The sequence below is a fragment of the Lagenorhynchus albirostris genome, chromosome 10 (assembly GCF_949774975.1).
Source record: "Lagenorhynchus albirostris chromosome 10, mLagAlb1.1, whole genome shotgun sequence".
Taxonomy (NCBI): domain Eukaryota; kingdom Metazoa; phylum Chordata; class Mammalia; order Artiodactyla; family Delphinidae; genus Lagenorhynchus; species Lagenorhynchus albirostris.
The window spans coordinates 25,535,794-25,557,864 of record NC_083104.1 but is presented as its reverse complement, the minus strand read 5'-3'; the positions used below and the strand labels follow the sequence as shown (position 1 = coordinate 25,557,864).

The window sequence follows — 22,071 nt, the reverse complement described above, 5'->3', positions numbered from 1 at the left end:
TAAAAACAGCTTGCTCATCATCTTTGTAAACGGGAATAATGCCTTAATCTGGCAAACATTTTCCTCCCAGTTTGTAATTTATCTTTAGGCCTTGTTTTTTGTTTTTATATCTAAAGGTTTTACTTTTATGTGGTTAAATTGCTAATTTTTCTTCTTTATAACTTCTGGGTTTTGTGTCATTTCCAAAAATAATCATCATCTTAGTGGAAGATGCTGGTAATGACAAGGATGACGATGGTGACGATGGTGACGATGGTGGAGGGAGGGAGGGGAAGGATGCTATTTACTTCCTTTATTGTGGGCCGGTCACTGTTCTAGGAGCCTGATGCACATTATTGCACTTAATCCTTGAATTGTCTTCTGAGTTCAGTGCCATTATAACTGATGTACAAATGAGGAAACTGAGTTCTAGGGAAGTAAGCAACTTGTCCAGATTTTAGAAACTGCACTCTTCACCACCACACACTTGCAAAGGCTGTTTTTGATGCTGTTTCTCCATGAGTTTATGCCAACACAGAGCCCTGTGGTCTGTGACCGCCAAGCCGACTCCACTTCTTGGGTGCTGGGGATGATTACAATGCTTTTTCATTACCAAGGAAACCTTTTATTCCATAGGAAAGTGGAGCCATAAATGACTGAGTGCACACAAGGAGACAGAAATGGAAATCGTTGCTGAAAACCAGCTCCTACCTGAGTGACGGATTAGGACTCAGAACAGAAGCGTGGCCTTTTGGAATTGCTCACATCCTGTACCAATTAAGCGTTTGGGGAAGCCGACAACGGCTTCCTGATGTGGAAATCACTTTGAAACATGTAGGCTGGTAGTTAAAGCCATTAGTCCCACTTGGGCTTCAAGGACAACTACAAAGAAAATATTTTGTAAATTGCACAAGAAGCATGGATTTGCCCGATCCCTGGGTTAGCCCAAACTGGTCAACCAATTGCTTTTAACACTTTATTTCCTAAGTGGACTAATACCTGGGGAGATGGAAAACAAACTTGACTTCAGACATCATAAGGGCTTCTTAAAAGCCGCAGGTCTCTGCACCAGACAGCTGCTGAGTGAAGAGCTTGGCTCTTTCCTCGGACAAAGACTTTTTATTTCAGGCCCAAGTTCTGGAGGGGGGGGCGGGCAGGGGGGATGCAAATGAGCCCAGCGCCTCTTGCCTGACCTTTCCTTGATGGAATGGGGATGGCTGCTCCAGCGGAAAGGACACAGAGGCAGCATTTCTAAGTGTTGCTCACTCATATTAAAAGTTGAACCCCAAAGACAAATGGAACAGGAGCAAAGTCTAACCAATTAAGTGGAAACTGACTTCATCTTAACTTCACAGGGCCTGTGGCTCTCAACTGTTGGTATCTAGTCCAGAATATATTTGAGCAATCACAGGACATATTCCCGGCGGGACTCTTTTCTTCCTTTCTCTGCTCGCTCATGTGAAACAAGGTTCTGAATTTTCTCTTCTTTCTGTGAGCAAGCTCTCTGGTGTGACAGGTCAGTGTGTCAGGAGTGAGGAGGTATGGGCTCCAGTCTTGGTGCTGTCCTTTCACTAATTTAATGCCCTGGACACAGCTGCTTCGGGTCTCGTGCACGCTGAGTGCGTAAGCCCCTGGGTTTGGGAGTCAGGCTATCAGACTCTCTTAACCTTCGATTTTCTCATCTTTAAAATGGGAATTTAAAAAGTGGCTCCCCCATAGAGCCGTCATGATGGTTCCATGAGAGGACACGTGCAAAGCACTTAGGGCTCAGGGTGAATGGCACCCCCTGGAGTTGTGCAACGGAATGGCTCTGGCCTGTCACGTAGTGTATGAGTCAGGGTTCTCCAGAGAAACAGAACCAACAGGAGATATCTACCTATAGATATCAATATGAAATAGAGGTATATTTATACATAGATATAAATATGGAATATACTTATAGCTATGGCTATCTCTCTGTATAGATACATAATATATAGTATTCTATTCTATCATCTATCTAGAAAGATTTATTTAGGGAAGAGATTTATTTTATGGCTCATGCAATTGTGAAGGTTAGAAAATCCGAAATTTGCAACTGCAGGCTGCAGAACCAGGCAAGAGTTGCTGCTGCCGTCTGATGGCAGAACTCCTTCTTCCTCAGGGGGCCTCGCGCTTTCTCTCCAGGCTTTCAGCTGACTGCTGAGCCTCCGCCACAGTGTGGAGGGTAACCTGCTTTACTCAACTCTACTGATTTTTTTTTTTTGGCTGCGTTGGGTCTTTGCTGCTGCGCACGGGCTCGTCTCTAGCTGCAGTGAGCCGGCCGGGGGCGATTCCTCGTTGACGAGTGCAGGATCCTCACCGCGGTGGCCTCTGCCGCTGCAGAGCACGGGCTCCAGGCACGTGGGCCTCAGTAGCGGCAGCAGGAGGTCCCAGCAGTTGTGGCCAGCGGGCTCCAGAGCGCAGGCCCAGCCGCTGTGGCGCATGGGCCCAGCCGCTCCGCGTGTGGAACATGCGGGATCTTCCTCGACCAGGGCTCGAACCCGTGTCCCTTGCACTGGTAGGTGGACCCCCCAACCACTGCGCCACCCGGGAAGTCCCTCCACTGATTTAAATGTTAATCACATTTGAAAAATACCTTCCCAGCAACATCTAGACTGGTGTCTGACTCAAAACTTGGTACCATGGCCTGGCCAACATGACCCATAAAATTAACCATCACACATAGTAAATGCCCAATAAATGCAGTTTTATGATGCTTGGGATATAGTTATTGTTGTTGATCTATGTATCCTTTCAGGCCCCTTCTAGCCCTGACGGTATCCTCTGATACACAGCTTTCATTTACATTTTGGGAAGGGAAACAGAAAGAACTACGGTATTTTGCGAACAAGTGGAGCCTGAGGAAGGCACATACATGAAAACGTAGTTTTCTCAACTCTAGGACATGGAGTGGAGGTAAGAGTGTGGGCCAATACCTTCATACCTTTCCCACAGTACCCCTTCCCAAATTAAACCATGGTTTCTATAGCATTTAGTCAGTTTCCAGTAGCTAAGAGATACTGAGTACTTAACACAGGCAGCGTTCCAAGTGCTTTAAATGTAGGAGCACATTGAGGCCTCACAACAACCACGTGACATGGGTACCATTATTATCCCTCATCCCACTGAAGAGGAAGGGGGGGCCAGGGAGTGTACGAGTCTTGTCCCAGGTCACACGGCTAGGGAGTGGGGGAAGCAAGACAAGCCATTCCATCTTGTTCTAGAGCTTATGGGTGCCAACTGCATGCCCACAGAGGACAAATACGAAGTGCTTGGGTGACAGGGTGAAGGAAACTGACACTGCCTGGACAGCCTCACTGCTGCATGAAAGAAGATGCTCTGAAAGGTAGCTTTCCCTAGTCTGCACAGGATCACTTGGGGAGCCTATTAAAAGGCAGATTCTCAGGTTCCACACCTAAGGATACTGATTAAGCTTGGTGGTATGCCCACGAACCACAAAGGGACCCCCTGAAGTCTCCTGCCTTGGCCCAGAGTATGCTGGGGCCGAGAAGGCTCCCAGATGTGTACCCATTCTACGGTATTGTGAAACTTAGCACCAAGCACTGAAGAGATATCCTGGCTTAACAAGAAAGATGAAGAAGGCACTGTTACCAAGGGTACCTATGAAAGTTTCTATACTTAATAATGGCTCATGTCCTAGAAAGCTGTTATAACATAAAGATGGCCCTATAAGCCTTGATGGCAGGTCAGATCTATCCAAGCATGAGAGAGATTCAGAATTCAGTGCACCATCACTTTAGTACCGTAAGAATTCTATGTCCTGGGAAGCATATGCAAAAGCACAAAATTCTTGACAAGTTCAAAAGTCTTTGGACCAAGACAGGAAGATGTCTATATATATAAGGGCCACATGCCAAAGCCAATGAAGCAATCTAACTGTTATAGAGTTTGGAATGCCGGTGGAAAAATCGCGTAATATGTAGAATTTGAATCCAGGAACATGGGCTATGGGAACATCCCTCTCTTGAAGTTGAAGTTCACTGACATAAAGGTCAGTGTGGCTCATTGGGAATCTGGACAATCACGTCAGCATCTGGCCAATCTCTCTAGTCCTTAAATGTGTGGAAAATGTAGTAGACAGAATAATGACCCCTCACTCCCACCCCAAAGATGTCCACATCCCAATTTCCAAATCTGGGAATATGTGACCTTTCTTTTGACAGGAGACTTTGCAGATATCATATCAAGGTAAGGATCTTAAAATAGGGAAATCATCCCGGGTTACCTGATGGACCCAATGCAATCACAAGGATCCTTAAAAGAAGGAGGCAAGTGAGTCAGAGTTAGGAAAAGGTGACGTGATGAAGGAAGCAGAAGTAGAAGGGGACACAGAGACTGGAAGATGCGACGCTACTGGCTTCTAAGATGAGGGGAGGGGCCACCAGCTAAGGAATGCAGGCAGCCTCTAGAAGCTGGAAAAGCCAAGGACACAGATTCTCCCCTGGAGAACAGAGAAGGAATGCAGGTCTACTAACCCACTTTAGATGTCTGACCTTCACAACTATAAGATAATAAACCTATATTGTTTTAAGGCTGGTTTGAGGTAATTTGGTATGGCAGCAACAGGAAATAGAGAGCCGCAGAGCAGCTCTCTGCCCAGCAGAGAACTCCGGCTTTCTGGGGACCCAGGCCTGAGCCTGAAGCAGCGAGTGCCCCAGGAGCCCCAGAAGACAGGTGCTGGGCTGGTACAGGACCTGCCCGGCGGCCTTGGGGAGCATCCCAGGGCCTTGCTGACATGCTTTTCTATCGAATCCCCACCTGTTCCTATTTAATCCTCATTAAAGAGCATCTACAGCTTAAAAAAAAAAAAAACACAAGTCTTCCCTAGATGGAGTGAGAAAAACCACCCCAGTCTCTGCTGTTCCAACTCTTATGCTCGAGGAGAACCTCTGGTTTTTTACAACAGTTGGATGAACTCACAACTTTTACGCTAAGAGCAAGATTTAGAATATAAAAATGTCTAAGGGAATCAGAACCACTATTAAGATTTTTGGTTTTAGGTACATGTGAAAATTTGATAGCTTATGTAATTGTCATAATTTTAAACATCTGAAATATTAGAGTAGTAGCTTATAAGGCCAATTTAAAACATGTCATTGAGGGCTTCCCTGGTGGCACAGTGGTTAAGAATCCACCTGCCAGGGCTTCCCTGGTGGTGCAGTGGTGGGGGGTCCGCCTGCCGATTCAGGGGACACGGGTTCGTGTCCCGGTCCAGGAGGATCCCACATGCCGCAGAGCGGCTGGACCCGTGAGCCATGGCCGCTGAGCCTGCGCGGCCGGAGCCTGTGCTCCGCAATGTAAGAGGCCACAACAGTGAGAGGCCCGCGTACCGCAAAAAAAACCCAAACAAACATGTCATTGAGTACTTGATTTTCATTTGTAATTTTAAGTTAAAACCATTCTAAATCAACTTGCCACTTAGGAGTATTTAAAAGAACTTTAAGGTCACTGATTTATGTAATATTTATATTTTTATATTTATAAAAATTATCTAAGTACTCAGAAATATTTACCTCTGTCAGATAATTAAAGGGCTTAAGACAGGAAAACTTCATTAAATATATAAATAGCATATAAAATATTTAAAGGCTTTTTGTTGAGTAAGTGACGAATGGAGAAAATATTGTTCAAAAGTTTTTAAAAAGTAATTGCTAAAAAGTAGGCTGATAAAATAAATAGTAAAATAATAGGATTTGTAAGCCGAACTCCAAAGCTTAAGGAAGAGCTAGGTTTTTTAACTTGTAAATGTAATAAACTGAATATTAATTGTCTTTTCTATCTACAGACACCATTTGATCTAACTGTAACTCTCCTATCAACAGCCTGCAAGGCATTTGATTCTAAATCCTAATAAAGTGACATAGTATAAGTTATATAGGAATTTTATCTTCTTTCCTTTGTAACTGAATGCCCTTTTTATTAGCACTTTAAATATTTGCTCCTTCTGTCCTTATCAGAAATCACTGCAATTAATAATGCTATAAAATTGGCTGTATCACCTACTGAACAGAAAAAACATGTGCCTAGGGCTACACCAAAGATGGTCTTCAGGTTTCAGGGGAAAAATTGATATTTGGTATTATTTAAAAAAATAGTCTTCATGGGGAAAAAAACCCCTAAATTCATGGTCTGAGGTACATATTTAAGGGGAGTAGCATAAACTTTTTAGGGCCTAGGGCCTCTAAAGGTTTTATGCACACCCTGAAAAATCACCTCTAAAATACCAGCAGAAATAAACTGCAGGTTTAATAGTGCAATGCCTAGACTTGATACCAAAATAACAGAGCAGGACCTCTCAGGCCATCTGTCGGTGGCAGAGAGAGTTTCCACACCCACTGCGGTTGGTGCCAGGCTTTTATGGTGATCCAGGGCTTTGTTAGGAGCTATGTAAGTTCATAAAGAAGAAATTCCTGACCACCCTGTTTAAAACAGCAACATGCTCACCCTGGGGCGCCAGGCATCCCTCCTTCTTCTCCCTTCCTTATTTCTCCCTCTGGTACTTCTTTACCATACTAGGTTTTGCTTACTCTTTATTACTCTTGTATGAATCAGAAGAGGAAGAAACATTGACACGCTAAGGCAAAAACAGACACGGGGCTTCTTCCCTGGTGGCGCAGTGGTTGAGAGTCCGCCTGCCGATGCAGGGGACACGGGTTCATGCCCCAGTCCGGTAAGATCCCACATGCCACGGAGCGGCTGGGCCCGTGAGCCATGGCCGCTGAGCCTGCGCGTCCGGAGCCTGTGCTCCGCAACGGGAGAGGCCACAGCAGCGAGAGGCCCGCGTACTGCAAAAAAAAAAAAAAAAAAAACAGACACGTGTGAAAGCTTTGGGGTATGAAAGTTCTTGGGATTCAGGGAGATGCATGGCGTGCCACGATGGTATATGGGTGGCTATCATGGAAAATACGCTCAGATCTATTACTGGAAAAGAACTGCAGAGTGCCTTACTTGCTTATTTGTTTATTTTCTCTCTCATCTGTCACCACTAAAATGTAAGCTCTGAAGGCCAGAGATTCTTGTGGGTCTTGTTCACTGCTTGTGGCAGAGCAGCTAATCTGCCCAGGGGCCATCCTTCCCTCCTTCTTTTTAGTCACGGAAGCCCCACCTCCACTCAGCATTAGCGGGGCACATGGTTGCCAACTAGAGCACATTTCCTCTTGCTTCTAAATCAGGCTCTGCACCTAAGCAATTGCTAATAAACTGTGAATATAGAGATTATCATACTAAGTGAAGTCAGACAGAGAAAGACAAATATCATATGATAACACTTATATGTGGAATCTAAAAAAAATGACACAAATGAACTTATTTATAAAACAGAAACAGACTGAGAAAACAAACTTCTGGTAACCAAAGGATAAAGGTGGGACTGGGGAGGATAAATCAGGAGTTTGGGATTAACATATACACACTACTGTATTTAAAATAGATAATCAAGAGTGACCTACTGTATAGCACAGGGAACTCTACTCAATACTCTGTAATAACCTATATGGGAAAAGAATCTGGAAAAGAAGAGATAAATGTATATGTATAACTAAATCACTTTTGCTGTAAACCTGAAACTAACACAATATTGTAAATCAACTATACTCCAGTATTAAAAATATTTTTTAAGTCATTTTTTAATTTTCAGGTATTGCCTGAAAATGATTGGCCCCTTCCTGCAGACTGGACACAGACATAGTGAGGATGAACCACATAAGGACACCACCTCGAGAAAGGCCAGGCCACAAAACAGAAGGAGCCCAAGTCCTCTGAAGACATACAGAACAGAGTCACGTAGCAGGCCCAGCTGCCTGCTGACTTCTACGCGGCGAACGAGAGAGAAATAAATGTCAGTCTTATTTTGGGGTCCCTTTCTTACAGCTCTGTGATGAACTGAATTGTGTTTTCCCAAAATCCATATGTTGAAGCCCTGACCCCAAATATGACTGAACTTGGAGATATGGATTATAAGGGTTAAATGAGGTCATAAAGGAGGGGCCCTATCCAACAGGGACTGGTATCCTTATAAGAAGAGGAAGACACATCTCTCTCTCTCTCTCTCTCTCTCTCTCTCTCTCTCTCTCAATGCTCACACCAAGGAAAGGACACAGTGAGAAGATAGCTGTCTACAAGCCAGGAAGAGAGGCCTCACTAGATATCAACCCTGGTGGCGCCTTGATATTGGACTTTTGGCCTCCAGAACTATGAGAGAATACATTTCTGTTGTTTACAATACCCACACCGCGGTGTTTTGTTATGGCAGCCCCAGTGGACTGACACAGACTCTTAGCCTGTACCCTAATACAGCTGACACTTGAACAACACGGGGGTTAATCCACCTATTACTTACTGTGTTCTCTGTATCCACAGTTCTTCCATAGCTGTAGATACAACTAATGCCAGGCCAGGTAGTGCTGTAGCATTTACTATTGAAAACTATCCACGCCTAAGCGAACCTGTGCAGTTCAAGTTTGTGTTGTTCAAGGATCAACGGTACACTGCTGCATCCCTAGTGCCTAGAACAATGACTGGAAATTAGTAGATGTGCAACAAATAGTATTTGGATAAACAGTGAATAGAACACAAAGACAATATTTAATCTGTATGGTGCTATAAAGATATAAAGAATGAACGGAATCTAAGAGATTATATCTGTGCATTCACCCATCCAAACATTCATCTTTCTATCACCCTGGTTGTATTTTCAGGCAAACGAAACCTCATCTTTGAATTTGATCAGTGCCTTCTCTCCCACAGGCCACCCCGAATCTACCCACTGTCAGCTCCTGTTAATTTACCACCTCTATCACTCTATAACTTTCTACCATTACAATGGTCACATCTCCAGCCCAGATCCTATTATCTCTTGCTTACTTTATGATCATTGCTTCCAAACCATTTCCTCTTGTCAGTGTAGTTGAACCTGTTGCGGAGACTTCTAATTGCTTCTCTTAAGTCTATTTCGTCTTCCGGGAACAGATCCCTCATTTTATTTAGTTTGGCAATATACTCTGAGAAATAACCCTAATTCTCCACTGCTTCTGCGGCCTAGGTGTAAGACAGGACTCAATTCTGGCTGAGCAGATATAAGTGGAATTTGTTGGGTGAGGTTTCTGGAAAACCTCTTTCACAGAGTAGAAAGCTGGGACCAGGCTACTTTTTACCCTTTCCCCCACTCCTTTATTTTTATTTATTTATTTTTTGTGGTACGCGGGCCCCTCACCTCTGCGGCCTGTCCCGCCGCAGAGCACAGGCTCCAGACGCGCAGGCCCAGCGGCCACGGCTCACGGGCCCAGCCGCCCCGCGGAATGTGGGATCTTCCCGGACCGGGGCACGAACCCGTGTCCCCTGCATCGGCAGGCGGACTCTCAACCACTGCACCACCAGGGAAGCCCCCACTCCTTTATTTTTGTTGCCTAGAATTTGGGAGTGATAGCTGGAGCTCTAGCAGCCATATGGAAATAGGGAGGACTGAGGAGAGAAGGAGATAAAGAAACTATGTCCCTGAGGAGTTTGTGGAGCTGCCATACCAGCCCTGGATCGCCTATCTCCAGGCTTCTTGAATATAATAGTGAAATACACTTTTTAACGTGTAAGCCATTGCAGTCAGGTCTCTGTAATTATCAGCTGAACGCAATTCCTAACTGATACAGAACCCATGGCTTTCACGCTGTCGGCTTAAACGTGCGGATGCGTATTTTGAGTGCAGCTATAGAAAACACAATCCCGCACGGTAGATAGGAGGCATTTCAATAGCCTCATTTTACACATCTTTATCCTACTATGGTTCAGGATGCTACAGTTACTAGATGTCAGAGAAAGGACTAGAACCCAAGTCTCAGATGAAGCTGAGGGGTGACAAGGAACTATAGAACTATGGTGTGAGCTATGGGATTTGGAGATTTTATACTTGCACACATGCATGTGCATGCAACCACATATACACACATGGAATCTCCTGTGGATATGTGTTGCTTTTGCCTGTCTCCATACCATCTACCCTTTTCTGGTAACACAACCCTTCTCTTCTGGGACAGCTGGTCTTTCAACTGAAGTTGGTGATCATGTGCCTCTAGGTGGGCACATAATCCCAGCCATCTTGACAATGTGATTGGTCCAGAAGTAGTCATGTAACCCAATCAGAGCCAAAGTTCTTTCTGAGACTGTCACTTATTCACTGTATGTGACCTTGGGCCCATGTGTATCTTGAAGGCTCTGTCTCCTTATACAAAAAATGATGGCAACTCTATTACCTGCTCCACTTGGTGGTTCTAAGAATGAGCTAAAACAATTTAGTAAAGGGCCCCGGCACATGGTGGATATTCACTTACTATTAGCTGTTCATTAGATTTCTTTGGAAAGCTCTCAATTCCCAGGACACCGTCAGTCTCTAGAATAGAAACTACTGTTACATAATATTAACAATTAAGCCCCCAAACCCCACTTAAATCTCCTCTCCTGTTTGCTCACTTGTTCCCCATCACACAAACAAGAGGTTTCTGTCTCTAAGTTTCAGAATAACCACTTCAACTGATTTAAGTGATGAAAAGACAAACCTTGGGGACAGTCCCCATTCTTTATCTGTCTCCAGAATGACAAACACAATCAATGGGATTAAGAAAGTCTGCATTTCTTCTCAATCTGGAAATCTTAAAAACTAGAGATATGTTCATTCCAATTTGAATCAAGAGTCCAGAAACCATGTGAAACACAAATGTTTGGATGTGGTCATGGTATTTATTCATAGTATATTTTCACACTGTATTAATAATGGAGGATAACACTTATTCATATATTGATATAACTTCCTGGAGCACTCTGGAGTTTGTTTGGCTTCGGGGAATGCTGCCAGGTTTCTCCTAATCTCTTTGGTTTTTGGAAATGGGAGGGCTCCTCAAATCGAGTGTCTGACATGGGCCGTGACCTTTCTTCAATCAGGCTGGAAGGGCAGAAAGACCACGGCTTTGGCACTTCCATTTTGGAAAGGAGAAAAAAACAGGACTTCCAAAGATGAATGGAATCCAAAGATTAATGGGCAATGAGAAAGACTCAGGCATCTTGTACTCCACAGTTCATTTCTTCTCATAAATGCCACCAATTACTGCAGCAGCCATGGACACTGGCAGGGTTTCAGGCTCAGGGCTCAAAGGCGTCAAGTCACCAGCTAATATTTTCATACAAAAGTCAATCCTGATGACTAAGAATCCGGTTCTGAGTTTCTCCAGGTGTGCTGAGGTGTCGAAGGTCACCCCCACCCCGTGCATCCTCTGTCGCAATTGTTAACACAGACACCATTTCAGAATCTTGGCAAAACGCTGAGCGGCTCTCATTTGCTTAATATCACTCTGTAATGAAGCTGCTTGGGGGACCCTCCATTTAACCACAGAGAGACCAAGGCACCATGAACTGAAGTAAAGTATTGATAAGAATAACAACAACAAGAACAAAGTCCAACTCTCTTCCCAAAAAGGCATGTCCAAAAACAGGGGTAAACAGTTGGTCTTATTTCTTCCAAGTGATCCTGTCCACTGGAAGTTGTCCTTTAGCGTCTCCCTTTTATTAAAAGCGTTTACATTTCTGAGTCTGATGATCACTTAAATACATACAACATTAGCACCAAGGCAGCCACTCTTTTCCCAGGGATCACATGAAACTGAATAGATATTTAACATAATTAATAGCTGGTACAAACTGTGACATCACTGAATTACTGATTGGCTAATGATACGTTCCTAGAAATGCCAAAAATATCCTCATACGATTCTTGTAGCACCTTGATGGCGGCTAGGTTGTTTTTTTTTAAAAAAATTACGGCTTTAAAAAAGTAACAATAAAACATTTACAGATAGAAAGTAAACAATAGTGTACCGTGATAATGAAGGATCACTTTTGTCAAAGTACTACATATAATGTAGAGTACGTAAAATGCAGTGGTCTGACTGCAGGGGACAAAATAACGTGAAAGGCAGTCATAAAAGAATCATTTTACGTACAAAAATATTACATCACAATAAATAATTTCAAACATAAATATTAAACTTTACATCATAAGGATATTCCACATTTATATACACACACATATATACATGTGTATATATGTGTGTATATACGTATATATATATGCATATGTACACACACACACAGGCATACAAGTCCTCACACACATACACGCTCACACACATACACCCAAATTTTAAGGTGGAGGTATTTCATCACTATCCTTCATCCATCCCATAATGGCTTCCTCTTCAGAGCACCTGAAAACAAATGAACCAACCAGGAAATGTAAATCTTCTGTCTCAAATGACATAAGTCAAGAGAAGGTAAACCATAAATTTGTACATAGAGAACTTGAAAATAACACTTACTATTTTCCCTGGATTTAAAAAATAACACTTGCTACAAGTAACATGGAAATTCCAGGGGTGTATAGAGAATAAAATAAAAACCATTAGCCTGTGATTCCCCCAACCTGAGATAATGTTCTTCAAATACTGCTGTATTTCCTTCTAGCCTTTTTTATACATGCACGTAAATGTTATGTATCTGTGCTCACTCGAATGTTACTGTACATAAAATACATATAAAATTTACTTTATTGGATATAAAATACATATTGAATGGGAATCTCTAATGGATACCTGCTGACACTGCCTGCCTCTCTCCCCTCTTTTCTGATAAACTCCTTCTGGTTCTTTGGCAACCATCCCTCTTCCAAATGAAGCTGTCAGTCAGTCACCCGACTCTAGGTGGGTATATGATCCCAGTCTCCTGGACATTGTGATTGGTTTGGAAATGGCCATGTGACAAATCAGAGCCAGAGTTCTTGTGCAGAACAGATGCCAGAGATGAGCATTTACTTGGAGCTGTGAGCTGTAAAGATGATGTAAGCCTAGAACTGCCAGGGACCATGGTGTGGAGGAGATGATCTGCCTGAGAATGAAGCCACTTAAGAAGCAAGCATTGTTGATGGATGGAGCAAGAAAGAGTCCTGATGACTCTGAGCGTCTAGATCCAGCCATGCCTGAAGTCAGACCGCCGCTTGGACATCTCAGTTACTTAAGACAGTAAGTTTCTTTTTCTTTTTCTTTCTCTCTTTTTTTTCCCCCCGTGGCCTCCTGAAGTGGAAATAATCCTAATGTGAGATCATAAGGTTGAATATGGATTTTTAATTAAACACTGACACTGATACGTAAGTGTCAACTAGGTATTCCTTTGCCAGGATCCTGAAGAGCCTAACAGGGTAATGGGCTGCTGGAAGCTTGAGGGAAGTTGTAGGAGGGTCGCCTGAGTTGGCTGAGCCCTTGTACGTAAAAGGCACTGGGATGAGAAAAAGAGTGATCAGTTCAGTCTTCTGCCCAGCAGAGGGACAACGTGCTGGCATACTATAGTTATACCAGGAATTGTCAAACTTTAACAGACATGACTCTCCTGCGGATTTGTTAGAGTGCAGATTCTGACTCTGTAGGTCTAGGAGGAGGCCTGAGATTTTGCACTCCTAGTAAGTCCCCACGCGATGCGGATCACGCTGGTCCTTGGATCACACTGTGAGTTACAAGCGTGCGGAAGAGTACATTAACTGAGAGGCTCTGGGGTAGGACACTCCTGGGTTATTGCCAAGGGAATCCATCTGACCTTAAGCCAGCTACTTAACTGCTGTGGATCTCAGCTTCCATCTGTAAAATGAGGATAACAGCCCCAGACTGTGGCTTTGTGGTGAGGATTCACTGAAATAATGCCTGCCCGGCGCTCAGCACGGTGCCTGACACACAGTCAGGGCTTCATGAACGTCATTTATATTACACTTGGAACACTCCTTGGCAGTATTTCTCAAAGGGTGATCTGTGAGTTACCTGCATCAGAATTCCCTGCATTAAAAATACAGGTTCTTGGATCCACCAGAGACTTAATGAAGCAGGACTTCTAGAGATGGAGCCCAGTAAGCAGCACTTTTAATAAGTACTACAGAGGAATCTGGTACAGGACGTCTAGGGACTGCAAGTCCAAGAATGGAGAAGAGACGGCCTCAGGCACATGAGGATAGATGAGCAGGAGAGACAAAGGTCAAATAGCACTGAGTCAGCTTCACCTGCCTAGGGGCCAACGACCCGCCCACATCTGCTAATAATTAGGCTACAGAAAGAATGAGACAGAGTCAGGGACAGAAAGACACTTACCGTGACTATAAAACTCGAACCTCCAGGCCAGTGCCAGAGGATGGAGCACATTTTCCACAGTAACCACCGCATTTCCCTACGACCCGGGTACCATCCTGCAAAAAGATGCATCATCTTAGTCCACCTGCTTGGCTCATAGGTTTCCAGGGCTTGCACTGGCTTTTAGGGAAATCATGCCTGTACACACAGTAGGTAGCACTTCTGAATAGAAGTGGGGCCCAACATCCTCACCATGGTCTAAAGTAGGGGCTGAAGAATGATGGCCTGTGGGCCCCTGTTTTTGTATGGCCCACATCTTCGCAGATTACATCCTCTTGGAGAATGAGAAAACACTAGGGCGGAAAAACTGAAGTGGAATTTACCTGTACTTCTTCTACACAGACTATTCATGGAGACTAATTCTTTAGTCCCTTCACACTCAGCAAGGTCTTCTCAAATAAACAACTGAAAAGTTTCAGTAAAATCTACTTACTGATCGAGAACCAAAGGAAACCACTCAAAAGAACTGCTTTGTTTTAAAAAATAAATTTATTTTTATTTACTTATTTTTGGCTGTGTTGGGTCTTTGTTGCTGTGCGTGGGCTTTCTCTAGTTGCGGTGAGCTGGGGCTACTCTTCGTTGCAGTGCGCGGGCTTCTCACTGCGGTGGCTTCTCTTGTTGCAGAGCACGGGCTCTAGGCCCATGGGCTTTAGTAGTTGTGGCACGCGGGCTCAGTAGTTGTGGCACACGGGCTTACTTGCTCAGTGGCGTCTGGGATCTTCCCAGACCAGGGCTCGAACCCACGTCCCCTGGGCAGGCGGATTCTTAACCACTGTGCCACCAGGGAAGTTCTTTGCTTTTTAACTGATTATTGATGTAACTCCCAATGTTAAGAACAGCATTTATATTTTATAGTTAAGAAGCAAACCGAGAATACTACTTCTTGATATGTGGAAATGATATAAAATTCAAATTTCAGGGTCCATAAAATTTTATTGGAACACAGCCACGTTCATTCATTTCCCTCATGTCTGTGGTTGCTTTCAAGTTACTACAGCAGGGGTGAGTGGTCAAGATGGCCCTTGCAGCCTCACGCTGCCACCCTGCACACACGTCACAGTGACACAGTGTAACGTGATAGCGTTTTGAGTGCCATGAGTGTTGCTATATCATAATATTTCCTTTCGTTTCTTTTATTACCAGTATATGTCAAAACAAGAAAAGACGACAAAAGTAGACTTTACTACTGTACTTTATTATTTTAAGATTTTTTTTTGATCTGGACCATTTTTTAAAGTCTTTATTGAATTTGTTACAACATTGCTTCCATTTTATGTTTTGTTTTTTTTGGCCATGAGGCATGTGGGTTCTTACCTCCCCGACCAGGGATCGAACCCGCACCGCCTGCGTTGGAAGCTGAAGTCTTAACCACTGGACTGCCAGGGAAGTCCTGACTATTGCACTTTTAAGGTACAGTAGCATGTGGATTATTCTGTTGTCACATTTAGATGGCAAAGCATTGTGCTCATCATGCAATGGCACTGCAGCTATGCTAAAAGAATACAATATACCAGCATCACCACATGCAGCATGTGTCACAATACTCCCAACTCACAGGAGAGCAACGGTCAAGAATTTAGAAAACTTAGAACAGAATATCTCACCATAGTGTAATGCTTCACAAAAATAAAAAATCAAAATGAGTAAGAATAAAAGATGAAAATGTGTAAGTTTCCAAATGGCTCATTTGTTAGCAAAACAAATAAATGTTTTCTTTGAGTTAATGATATCTTGTTTAATTGTAATTGCTGAAGAAATGTGTCCAGAGAAAAGCAACTTGTTTAAGACTGTTATCCTTTGGGTAAGACCAGTTGCTCAACAATTTAATGACATTTGGGAGCCGCATCAATAATCAATTAAAAAACAAAGCGAATAATTGCAGTGGTTTCCTTTGGCTTTTGGTGAGTAGACAGATTTTACTGATACTCTTCAGTTGTTTATTTGAGGAGACCATGCTGAGTGTGAAGTGATCAAAGAATTAGTCTCCATGAATGGTCTGTGTGGAAGTATTTCAAAGAGGTTGAGAAAACACTAGTGCAGAAAAACTGAAGTGTAATCTGCTAAGGTGCGTTCACAACTAATCATGGTAAGAAATATGTGCGGAGTGGGAAAAGCTTTAGTTGGACCGATTTGCAAAGCTTGTGAAAATGTAAGATGTTTAAAGCCTGTGATTATTCATTGTGGATTATTCATACGTGGACCTACCTGGTGTTACAGAACCGGTGGTGTTAATAATGAACTTCTTTTTCTATCATAAACTTAACCTGCATCAGTTTTGGAAATTTGGGGTCAGGACCAGAAGCTGAATACCCTGACTTATCCTAACACACAGCAGATTGATGACTCAGCAGTGGTAAAGTTTTATTGTGATTTTGAGCTCAGGGCTGGGATTAAAAATGTTCTGAAAAAGAAGACCTGTTCTCAATCACTGTCATTGAACACTTAATGGCTTTGGACATTATCTTTTGCTACTGACTTGATAATGTTTCTTAATGAATGGGAGCTAAAATTACAAGGCAAAAACTGCACTTATAGGCAAAAGTTATACTGTGGTAAAGTCATTTCAATAACTAACATTGTTTGAATCATAAATCACGTTAAGGCAGGTTGCACACTTCCCACTCTGTCAAATGTTAAAACAAGAAGCTTTATCGCTATTCCACGTACATTTATAGTGGATATATTTTCTGAGCATGAAGTACAGTTCCAGCAGTATCTTTTGGACTTGGACGTAAGCGCAAAGGAAATTTTCATATTTCAAAATCCATCTAATGAGGTAATTGAGGGGCTTCCATCTCACCTTCAATTACAAGTGATTCATCTGTAATGTAATGACACGCTGAAAGGCAGATATCAAGTGAAAAATCTAATAGAATTCTACCAACACCTGCCAAGGCATGAATACGGTCAATTAAAATGATATGGGTGTGGACAATATTAGTATTTGGCAATACCTATCCCTGCAAAATGACATTTATAAAGATGAAGTACAGAAGATCTCATTTCAGATCCGCATTAACAAATAAACATTTAGAATCAATTTTGACAGCAGAGAACACTAATTAAGCAAAATGTTGTCCTCTCTCAATATTTCATACTTTTCCTTGGTAGATCTGGATAACAAAAATTTACACTCAATTATTATTACACTTTGAATTGAATCACTAAAATTTTTATGTCAATTTGTTCTTGCTCTTGTCATGTAAATACATATATAATATCAATATGTATGCCAGCATATTGGCTGGCAAAGTCAAAATATTTACTAGCTGGTCCTTTACAGAAAATGTTTGCTGAACGCTGGTCTCCAGCCTTGTACGGGCTGACCCTGCCTGCCTGTCTGGATTTGTCTTGTCCCATCTTTTCTCTCTACTCCCGCTCCTCCGCATTTCTTTGGGTTGTTCTTCTAACACGCCTCTTATAACACAGGGCCTTTGCACATGCTACTCCTCTCACTGGAACTCTCTTCCCTCGCCCTCTCTGTGTGCACTGGACCACCCAACTTTTGCCCAGTATATTCTTCAGAACCCAGCCCAGAGGCCACTTCCCCTGAGAAACCTTTCTGACGCAGTTACCTGCTGCACAGCACCCTATAACATGGGGCAGTTCTCTCTTTATGCCTGTCTTCCCCCTAGAGTGTAAGCCCCATGATGGTAAGGCCGGTGCCTCGTTAAAATCCGAGTGTTTCCAGAAGCTAGCTGTGTGTGGCTCATGACGGTTCTAATACACATTTGGTGAATGAGTGAAAGAAGAAGGCTGAACAGGTTCACTCTTCTTGGTGAACTGCAATTCAGATGGCCCTGCTAATCAGTCCCCTCAATGCTTCCCCGTGCTATGAAAAGCTCCTTGCTTCGTCGTGGCACCATACCCCAGTCTGAAAATTACCGTGTCATGTGAGCCACCCCCTACCCCTGACCGCTGAACAAGGTTTGGCATCTAAGGTGTTTTACATTTTCCTCTACTGGGACTAACCGTGGTGTGAACCATACTTGTGCATGCATTTCAGGATATCTTTGGGCTTATTTGATTCATATGGTCAAACTATGAAAGTCTCTTGAAAACAATGGATACTCTCACTTAAAAAAAAAAAGAAAAAGGAAAAAGAAGAAACTTTCCCAGTTTGCAGAAAAAACAAACAAACAGAAAAAATAGTTCTACTCTTTAAAAAATTTGCATGTTTTTGATTATGAGTGAGGTTAAGTTGGGAGATCAATTTCCATCACCCTACTTGGTCTTGGTTTTAGGGACCCCTGTTAGTTTTGGAGCTAGTCTGATATTACCAACTAGATTTGATGCCAGAACAACTGGTTTTCTAGCCAGGAACTTTTTCCCTAAGCTGAAGTGTACGTCTGGTGGCCCTAAGGATGCTGACATAGTAGGAATGTCTTTTGTCTCATCAAAGCTTAATTTTTACCCAAACTCTTCCTGCTCTGGCAGCAGAGATCAGATTGCCTCAGGCTTGTATCATGTCTTTAATAACCTCGTTAGGGCTTCCCTGGTGGCGCAGTGGTTGAGAGTCTGCCTGTCAATGCAGGGGACATGGGTTCGTGCCCCGGTCCGGGAAGATCCCACATGCCGCGGAGAGACTGGGCCCGTGAGCCATGGCCGCTGAGCCTGCGCGTCCGGAGTCTGTGCTCCGCAATGGGGGAGGCCACAACGGTGAGAGGCCCGCGTACCGCAAAAAAACAACAAAAAAAACCCTCTTTAAACCTCCGTTTCCTGGTGCATCTGTAAAATGGGGATAATATGAGTCTCCCCTTATAGGTTTGCTGCAAATGAAAGGAAGCATACAAAGTGCTCAGCATAGCAGTTGGCCTAATGTAGTACTCTGTAAGTATTAGCGATCATTGTCATAAAGGTGTTTTTTATGTGTGGATTACCATCATAGCCTGTTCATGGAGGTGAGGAGCAGCCTGAGTAAGGACAAAATCGCTGATACTAGCTCTGCAATGTTCATGTTATTGCATTAACTAGGACTCAATTTGATTTAGGTAAAGCCTGAACTAAAACTTACTTCTATTACAGAATAAAAAAAATATACTGAGAAAATGAATAGCAAATACATGATTGCCATGGAAACAGTGCCTATTTCAGAGAAAAACGGTATGTTTTCCAGCACTTTTGAAGCACCCGTTCCCATACAATGAAACACTAATTGGAAAGCATTTTTATTTCTTCATTAAAGCAAGCCCTCTAGAAATCTCTTTTCTATAAATATTTTGTTAGTAGAGTTTGAGCTATTACATATAATTAAAATGAATGACCTCTGTTCCATTAAGAACAGTTTATAGGGCTTCCCCGGTGGCACAGTGGCTAAGAATCTGCCTGCCAATGCAGGGGACACGGGTTCGAGCCCTGGCCCGGGAAGGTCCCACATGCCGCGTAGCAACTAAGCCCATGCACCACAACTACTGAGCCCGCGTGCCACAGCTACTGAGCCCGCGTGCCACAGCTACTGAGCCCGCGTGCCTAAAGTCCGTGCCCCACAACAAGAGAAGCCGCCGCAATGAGAAGCCCGCGCACCGCAACGAAGAGTAGCCCCTGCTCGCCGCAACTAGAGAAAAGCCCGCGCGCAGCAACAAAGACCCAACACGGCCAAAAATAAATAAATAAATTTACTAAAAAAAAGGAATACTTTATAGTTCATACTTTTCACTCCTTTCTCTGCTTTTTGCAGTCAATGTGACCAAGGTAGGTTGACTCATGTAATTTAGCAAAGCCAACACATCTTTGATTGAAATGTGCTTATCTGCATTTCTTTGGAGGATGTTGGGGATGAAACTGCCCATAAAACACAGTATTTTTTTTTTCCCGACTATAGTCCGAATCACACTTATATATATGAATATATGTATAAACATCTAATCTTCTATCGGTTTGTACAGAATAAAATGTACACATCTATAAAAGGTAGTTTCACTCTACTTGTCTGTAATATGATTTTCATACTTGGTGGATAATTGGGTTTTCACAAATGAATTGTGGGTTAGGAGGCAGCTTATGGTAGATAAACGAGGACTGATACTATGCTTGCTATGTGCGTGCACACACACAGGTATTTATCACGTGACCTTAACTCCACCGGTTGCAAATGAAGTAAAAGATTAAAAGACAGGAACTGAGTCCATCTCCCCCATGGTCATGCAACTTTCATTAATTTTTAATTTCAAAGCAATTCTTCCATTTACAGCTCTTCCCCTAGAATAAGGAATGACCGTTGGGCCCCAAGGCCAGGTACCTCAGAAACACAGGTCCCCAGCCCTCTGTGGACCCTGCCCATCCCCCAGGTACCCGAAGCAGCACAGAGCCCTGAGGGTACCTCTCCCATCCTGCCTAACTGAACCTCCCTTCACTGTGCCTGGCTCTGAAGGCCATTCCGGAACCTCCTCCTGGACGGAAGGCCAGACAACAGCTCTGAGAAGGGGCATCTTTCTGGGGGTGGGGGGATCGTCCGGATGGGGCCTGAGGACCCTTTCACATCCTGAGCACATTCATGAGTTGAGGATGCACAGAATATCACTGGCAAAGGAGCTCAGAACGCCAACCTGTGCTCTCCAATCTCACAACCGGGCCAAGCCCCCCTTTCTGTCTGGCTGCCCCTCACACACAAGCAGAGTAGAAACTCGGTATCCCTAAGTCGAGCCGGTACAGCTGAAGCATCTGTCTAGCGGTCCATCCCTGGGTCCAGGGGGCGTCCCACATGCCTTACTCCCAGGTGAGGCAGGGCCCACATGGACAAAATCCACGTGGTGCAGTGGGGGCCAGCCAGGTCCAGGCTCAGCCTCTGCTCAGGCTGCAGTCCCTTGTCCTTCCATTGCTAGCAAACCTGCTTCCTTCATCACCTTGACCAATCCTGCAACCTTAAGGCAAGCCTCAGGCCTATGAAAATGTTGTAACATTAACAGCTAATACTTACTGTGCCCCTGCTGCCTGCCCAGTGACATGTAAACAGCTTTATCTCCCTATTTCATTTATGCTCCGCAAGAACCCAACTGGGTAAGGACCACCAGGGTCCCCATTTTATGCGTGAAGAAACGGAGACCCCTGAGAAGTTAAATAACTTGCCCAAGGTGGCAAGGCTGGTAACAGCACATCCAGCGATCTGACTTAAGGGTCTGGGGCTTAACCTCTGTACACTGCAGCCTCTGTAGGCTTTGATTTCAGTACCCTTCCAAGAATCTGATGAGAAAGCTGGAGGAACAGGATTGAATGCATATACACTGCCCAATACATAGGGGCTGTTTCAATAGCAAAAATCATTATTCTTATACACACACAGGCAGCCAAGAATGAACCTTGACACTGGGTCTTGTTTTTACCAGATTTGTAACTGCTGGTGAGACCACGTCCCTGCCCTGCACGTGGTTCTGGTAATTCAGTTCTACCCTGAATAACTAGAGTTTTCCTTTAGTTTCGCTTGGGGAAAACATTTTATCGCCAAGCAGGTTTGGAAAATGGAGGGTTTCGTTGTGTTTTTCTCTCTGTAGCTCCCAGCAGAAAAGTGAAGGGAAGTGAGAGTGATGATGTGCCGGGTGAATCAAATCAGGGCTATTTGGAGAAGGGCTTAGGACTGGCCAGGATCTGCGTGCCGTAGAGGACACCAGCCTCGGTCCCTCAGAAGCAAGACGGTGCTCAGTCATGGTGGGAGCAGGACATTACACAGTTTTCTAGAGTGTGTTCCATGGACCACTGGTAATTCAGGGAAATTAAAAGGTATAACTTTGAAAAGAAGGCTCTGCGGTTGGTTTAACTTAGGTCAGTGATTCCTAAAATGTGATCCCAGACCAGGGCATCGGCATCACCTGGGAAACTGTTGAAAGTGTACATTTCAGGCCCCTCCCCAGGC

At 43.7% G+C, this 22,071-nt stretch overlaps 1 protein-coding gene across 2 annotated transcripts in view; it reads right to left on the bottom strand.

The window, feature by feature from the left end:
- ADAMTS9 (ADAM metallopeptidase with thrombospondin type 1 motif 9) overlaps positions 1-22,071 on the bottom strand; it is a 223,826-nt gene that overhangs the window by 43,133 nt on the left and 158,622 nt on the right. The window contains exons 37-39 of one of the 2 annotated variants that reach the window (XR_009542735.1): positions 14,187-14,281; positions 10,566-12,266; positions 10,341-10,399 (exon numbers count right to left, since the gene is read on the bottom strand). Coding sequence is in view for 1 of the 2 variants with exons in the window: in XM_060161420.1 (XP_060017403.1) it covers positions 14,192-14,281 (90 nt within the window). In the remaining variant the exon portion in view is untranslated. The remainder of the gene's footprint in view (positions 1-10,340; positions 10,400-10,565; positions 12,267-14,186; positions 14,282-22,071) is intronic. The other variant, XM_060161420.1, reaches the window with a different exon arrangement.